This window comes from Lepus europaeus, chromosome X (genome assembly GCF_033115175.1).
Source record: "Lepus europaeus isolate LE1 chromosome X, mLepTim1.pri, whole genome shotgun sequence".
Lineage (NCBI taxonomy): Eukaryota > Metazoa > Chordata > Mammalia > Lagomorpha > Leporidae > Lepus > Lepus europaeus.
In genome coordinates this window covers 64,667,797-64,675,082 of record NC_084850.1, presented here as the reverse complement: position 1 = coordinate 64,675,082, position 7,286 = coordinate 64,667,797, and the positions used below count along the sequence as shown (strand labels likewise).

The 7,286-nt window shown below is 38.0% G+C and overlaps 1 protein-coding gene across 1 annotated transcript in view; it reads left to right on the top strand.

Moving 5' to 3' along the window:
- Nucleotides 1-608: 608 nt before the first annotated feature.
- The window catches only part of LOC133752647 (S-phase kinase-associated protein 1-like), a 29,417-nt gene continuing 22,739 nt past the window's right edge, over nt 609-7,286 (top strand). The window contains exons 1-2 of the mRNA XM_062183050.1: nt 609-644; nt 6,077-6,352. Coding sequence (XP_062039034.1) covers nt 609-644; nt 6,077-6,352 — 312 coding nt within the window. The remainder of the gene's footprint in view (nt 645-6,076; nt 6,353-7,286) is intronic.

Below are 7,286 nucleotides of genomic sequence, written 5' to 3'. Positions count from 1 at the left end.
TCTCTGTAGCTCTGTCTTTCAAATAAATAAAGTAAATCTTTAAAAAAAATTTGCTCAATACTATGAGATTGAGAATTAATCAATAAGAAGACATACCCAATCAAATTTTCACATACAGTTGAACAAGTTGTTCATTGCACAAAAGTACTCATCTGAAGAGTCAGCTTACTTTTGGCTCACCAAGACAAATGTCCTCATATGGGATTTTTTCCCGTTTAGGTGAATAGGTGTCTGTTTCCTAAATTCTACAAATGCAATGTGTAAGCTCCTAGCTGTTCCAAATCCAGCTTAATCACCTTCCTGAACTTAGCCCTTAACACATTAAATAGGCCCAATATATCCATGCCTGCTCTGCTTGCTTCACACTTATCCCTTTAACTGTTGATAGGTTCTGTTTGTTTTATTTCTGAATAAACTTTTTAAAATTTATCCAGAGTTGCATACATAATTTTAAACCATAAGAAAAACAAAATCTGTATGACTAATCACAGGAAAGGCTCCCAGGGTAAATGATTTCTAAAAGCAGATGAAATTTAGCCATTTGTCCCCTAGATTCTTCCCAGCACCTGACATCAGAATTGTTTGTGTATTCCCTTCCCAAAGTGAGAATGCGTTGGGAAGCATTCTATCCAATATTTAATAAGGTAATATCCAAATGAAAAACATATGAATAAGCAGACTGGAATGGAATATATTCACTTCAAAATTACCAGAAACAAGATTAGGTGAGTGTCTTTCTGTGAAGCTAGAAAAAACAAAGTCCAAAGTAGAAACATACAATATAATTGGCTATAGTACAGGCTATCTTATCTGGAGAACTAAATAATTGAAGAGTTACAGGACAAGGCCAGTTGCAATATTATTATTTGTCAACATTTATTAAGTATTCATGGGGGTAAAGCAAAACACTATCACTATATCTTACCTAAAGAAAACAAATAATTTTATTTTATTTATTTTTTAAAGATTGATTTATTTGAAAGGCAGAGATACAGACAAAAAGAGAGAGATCTTTCATCTGCTGTTTCACTCCCCAAATGGCCACAGTGGTCAGGGCTAGATCAGGCTGAAGCCAGGAGCTGTTTCTGGGTCTCCCACATTGGTGCAGGGGCCCAAGGACTTTGGTCATCCTCCACTTTCCCAGGCCACCAGCAGGGAACTGGATCAGAAGTGGAGCAGTAGGGACTTGAAATGGTGCCCATATGGGATGCCAGTACTGCAGGCCGAGGCTTAACCTACTACATCACAGCGCCAGCCCCCATCAAACTATTTTAATAAGAAGAGTAATCATGTGCAGAATCTTGGAATTTTTTTTGGCCTCTGAAACACTGCCATTACTAGTTCATGACACAGTCTTAGACAAGTAGATCTTCAGTCCTTTTTCTGTTCATCCAATCAATCCACCTAGGATACACATTACACTTCCTGATTTCTTGCAGCATCTAAAAGAATCTCTCTTCTAGAGAAGCATGCTAGGGTCTGCTCCAAGTTATTTCTTTTTCTTTGTTATGGGATGACTTGTGTACACTACCCCACAATTTCATATGTTTAAATCTCAACTCCCAGTTCCTCAGAATATGACTGTATTTGGAGATGGGGTCTCTAATGAAGTAAGCAAGGTTAAATGAGGCTGTTGAGGTGGGCCATAATCTTTATGTCTGAGGTCCTTTATAAGAAAAGGAGACCAAAATACAGAAATGTTCAGAGAGAGGACCATATGATGGCACAAAAATATAATAGCCATAATCTACAAGTTCATGAGAGAAGCACTCAGAAGAAAACAACCCTGATCTCAGATGTCTAGTCTCTAACACTATGAAACTAAATTACTGTGGTTTCATCCACTTATTCTGTGGTATTTTGTTACAGTGAGCCAAGCAACCCAAATACTTTCTTCTACTTTCTCCATTAAAGTATATAAGTCTCATGTTCATTTGTTTGTTTGTTTGTTTGTTTTTTATTTCTACAGTGCAGTAGTGAGTAACCAAATGTATATGTATATTCATAGGTTCATAGGAAATAATAAATTTAGATGAAAAACATGTGTATAGTAAGAGAGACATTTTGGAGACAATGGCATCCACTGAAAATATGACTCTAACAGTAACATTTTCAGAACCATTGACATTGGTTCCCACTATGGAGGCAAGACCCTGCTCTTCTTGGATATAAAACAGATCTATCATCCCAGATAAGTTAAACAGGACTGTTTTGATCAACTAAGTTATTGTATTGAAGCCATTGTGATTTGGGGAAAATTACTGCTATATGCTTCCATTTATTCATCTTTAAAATGTGGCTAATCCAACAAAATAGAGTACATTTTGAATTGTGATATAACTAATGTATTATAAACTGGTCTAAAGCAATTTGGCCATTCAGCCAATATAATGTTTCTTTGGTAAGTATGAGCAGTCTCCATGGACTGAAGCAGATGACAATTATATACCATATTAACATCCTCCATAACCTTACTACCAGGCTTTATGATACAGTGAAAGAAAGTGTCAAAGCTAAGTTATCTACACATTCATTAGCACATAGATACAAAATCAGTCTTACACCCCATTCCTTTAAGTTTTTTGAAGTTCCTACTTTCTGTTTTCAAGTCCTACAACAAGCAGCTTCCATTAAGTTTCATTCTGAAGTAGACACAGGCAGGTTCTTACAAGCCAAACTAGTGCATATATATGACCATGCATATGCCAATTCATGTAGCCAAAACTAAAGCCAAGAACTAATAACTCCTGTCCTTATTGTTCCATGGGACAATCACTCCTGCTCATGGAAATACATGGTTATAGAAATGCTTCCTAGGAAACTGAAACAATTTATATTCATTCTTCTTCCTGTTCTCTCATTCATTCACTCCAAAAACCTCAAATGCCTCTTCAACCATTATCTGTTGCTTCCCAGTCATATAATAAGCCTCTGTGATCTTCTCATTCTTTCTTCCCAATGCTACATGATTTCTTCTGTCCATGAAATAGGTAATCAACAAAGACCTCAGTTAAAGCAATGTGTTCAAATAATCTATTATGTTCTCTTGATGTCTGTTAAATTCTAATTGTTCAAAAACAGCTGAATTTTTATTAAGAGCTATGGGTTATTTAAATATGTGCTCATTTTCAAAGATTTGAATAATCACCTTGTAACAATGATCAAATTTGGTCTATGTTATGTCATGATTTTAAGGAATCTTATTTCAACCAGATATTTTGGATTTTGAGCCTTCTTGGCAGTCTTGACAGGCATTCAAAAAATCAAAGTTTCAAACAATCTGGACTCTAAAATTTCCAGTAAATCCTGGACTTTGGTTTTTCCAGTTTGGGCCCAACTGAAAAAATCGAAGGACCTATGTCTCTCATCTTATAGAGACACCAACTAATCAGTCTATTTGGATTATATTAGAAGTACTGTCAAGATGTGACGTGGTACCAAATTTTAAGTTTCTATAATGGAAAATGCTATTAATACAAATGTTTGAGAATTAAAAAGTCTAATGATCTTGTGTTACTAGACATGATAGTTATCTTAATGAGAAAGCCCCAGAGGCCTAAAGGGTTAAATACTTGTAAAATCCTACAGGTGCTTTCAAAAATACTGTGAAGTAAGCAAGTGCCTCTTGTTGGTTGATGAGTTTATAATTTTAAACATGGCAACAAAGTCTTTTGTCATCCACAGTTATATATGATTTGCTACTCATAAAACTAAAGCGTTGTTGGTTCTGGGTTTAGCTGTCCTCCTATAGATTCCTATGGACTTTTCCCAGCCACTTCTATTGTATTCAGTACTTTTGGATGGCTCTGTAAACAGATGAAGCCAATAATGTATTAACAGTACCAACTGAGAGAGAGTATGGTTAACTGAGGTTACTAAAAACAAAAAGCAATTCAAATCAATTGGCAATCTACAAAAAGAGTTAAAGATTTTAAAAGCTATTATTAAAATTGCTATATTGGTCTATTATGTTATGTTATATGTGTGTACATGATGTATGTCCACATGGGAAAATTTTATTAAGAGTTTTATTTTAAATGGCTTATAGATAAGATTGTCCATAAATTTAAGTTGCTAAAATTAATCAAAGAAACATTTTAATTCGAGTAACCTGAATCTCTGCATCATATATTTTATACTTGTTGGTAGAAAGAAACTAAAAACATTTTATATGGTTGTGCTTAAGTTTACTGGCTAAACAAACTACACCATGTTAGATATTTAAGAGGTGTTTCCAAATACATGATTCTTAAAATTTCTAGAAGCCATAGGACCTTCTGGTAAATGTTTTCTTAAATTGTTATCTAATGGTTGACACTGTTTGCTAAGTATTCATGTGATCTTGCTATTGTCAGCAAGCGATCTAGGACTTGCTCCCTCATTTCTCTATTCTAAGCCCAACTTGTTCTTTCACTTCTCTATTCTCCTCAAGGTAGGAAACTAATTCTATTATGAAGGAATCTGTAGGACGCACAATTTAATCTTTAGACCTTATAAAAGAGATGGCTAACATTTTTCTGTAATAGCATAGCCAAAATAAGAGCTTAAATTATAATCTCATAGCTAGATTTACTTCGCCAGCAGCGAAGTAAAGAGAAAGTAGAAAAAACCTCCCTTTCAGACCAAAGGGAAAGAAAGATGTTAAGTGAGAATATAATTTTCCTCATGGGCATTGTCTACCTTAGAAAAACTACTACAGAACACGCCTGTGACTATAGACTTGTAGTTCAGGCCACCGAAGATTAGAGATGGGACACGGGCACTCCCTTGACTTGCATCCTCTGGTCTGCTTTAACACAAACCAGGAGGAAAAGAAAGCTAGGCATCAGAAGCAATGGGTGGCAGGCCTATTAATGGCTGATCTGTACAGTGATCTGCCCTCAAGGAGACCCAACAGGCCAGTCTACTGCAGTGGCTTTCAATGTGGTAAGCCTGGGCTTCAGCAGAAGTCAGCTTGTGAAGAGCCCTGGCAGCTCTGCCAAGAGTTGGATCACTGGAAATGGACCTGCCCTGGAATCGAAGGATGCCCAGGTCAGAGCCACAGATCTTATTGGCTCTAAGCTGAAAAGCCCTTCACTCAACCCAACATCCAAAGTGAGCACTGCAGCTGAGGGGATGGCCAAGCAGGGTCAGCAACATTGCAGGCAGAACTGTAAATTTCTTGTTAGAGATGCCCCCTGCCTTTACCTGGCCAGCTCTCCTCCCAGGCCAGCCAAGTAATGAAAGTCAACAGAGTGCCTTCCCCTAGGAGGTTCACACCTCCCTTAGGATGTACCCCATGTGAAGAGATAGATAGGTCTGGGCTTCTTAACTTACAAGGCCTAAAGCCCAACAGATTATTATCAAGCCCCTTCTATCAGGTTCTATTTGCCTCTCAATCAGAAAACTTAATTGTAGCTTAGACAGCACCTTTCTTAGCTCCTCTAATAATGAGTCTGTCCTTTGTTCTAGACCCTGTCTAGTGCACTTGGGCCTCATTCCTTTGTAATCATAACCTCTACTCTACCACCAATGGCTCTACTCCCAACCTGTGTGTACTGATGGTCCTCTTCCCCACTTAATGCTGTATAATTGTTCAAACCTGGTAAATGCCACTCTTAGGATCATTGGTTACTATCCTCACTCTGTCTTTTATGTCCTTGTCTAAATATGATCAGAGTCGGCAAACTTGGAAGGCTTCCATAGCATTGGCAACTCATGACGACAGCCTTGGGTGGTTACTGGTGCCATAAACTAGAGTGTCAATTTGTTGGGTCAACAACAGGAGCCACTGTGCACTTCCTCCTCATGTGGGATCTCTGTCCTTAATGTGCTGTACATTGTGATTTAATGCTATAACTAGTACTCAAACAGTATTTTTCACTTTGTGTTTCTATGTGGGTGCAAACTGTTGAAACCTTTATACTAAATTGATCTTCTGTATATAAAGAGAATTGAAAATGAATCTTGATGCAAATGGAAGGGAGAGGGAGTGTGAGAGGGGAGGGTTGCGGGTGGGAGGGAAGTTATGGGGTGGGGAGAAAGCCATTGTAATCCATAAGCTATACACTGGAAATTTATATTCATTAAATAAAAGTTAAAAGAAAAGGTCATTCAGTGGTGCACCCACCACAAGGATGACCCTCCTCCTCCTGAAGACGATGAGAACAAAGAAAAGCGAACAGATGATATCTCTGTTTGGGACCAGGAATTCCTGAAAGTTGACCAAGGAACACTTTTTGAGCTTATTCTGGCTGCAAACTACTTAGACATCAAAGGTTTGCTGGACGTTACGTGCAAGACTGTTGCCAATATGATCAAGGGGAAGACTCCTGAGGAGATTCGCAAAACCTTCAACATTAAGAATGACTTTACCAGGGAGAGAACAATCCAACATGGGAAGCGGGATACACAGCAGACTCATAGAATGGCAGATGTCCTAAATAGCACTCTGGCCTCAGAATCAGCCCTTAAGTCATTCGGATCTGGCTGAAGAGCCCATGAGAGTATTGTAGGCATGGAGGCTAAGACACCCCGGGAAAAAAAAAAAGAAGACCTAAATGAAAGATCTCTGTGAGTGAGATCCCAGTGGAAAGAACGGGGCCATCAAAGAAGGAGGTACCTTTCTCTGAAGGGAGGAGTGAACTTCCACTTTGACTATGACCCTATCGGAATAAGATCAAAGTCAGCGAACCCTAAAGGCTTCCATAGCCTTGGCAACTCATGACTAGAGCCTAGGGAGATTACTGACACCATAAACAAGAGTGTCAAATTGTTAAGTCAACAACAGGAGTCCCTGTGTACTTACATCTCATGTGGGATCTGTTATTAATGTGTTGTCTAATGTGAAGTGATGCTATAACTAGTACTAAAACAGTATTTTTACACTTTGTGTTTCTGTGTGGGTGCAAACTGATGAAATCTTTACTTAGTATATACTGAATCGATCTTCTGTCTATAAAGATAAATACTTTATCCTTTTTAGTATTTGTTGTTGTTGTTGTTGTTCTAGTACTAGTGGTTGAACTCTGTAATTATCACACAATTATTCTTAGGTGTTTAAAATTTAACTGAAAAGTGATCCCTGTTAAATTTAAGAGTGGAAAAAGAGAGGGAGGAGATGTACAATTTAGAACATGCTCAATCGGACTTGCCGGAAAGGGTGGAGTTAGAAATGTGCCAGGGGATTCCAACACGATCCCCCAAGGTGGCATCTACCAATGCCATCGCACTAGTCCAAGTGATCAATTTCAGCTCACAATTGATGGCTCTGATAGGTCTAAGAGTCAAAGGGATCACACAAACAA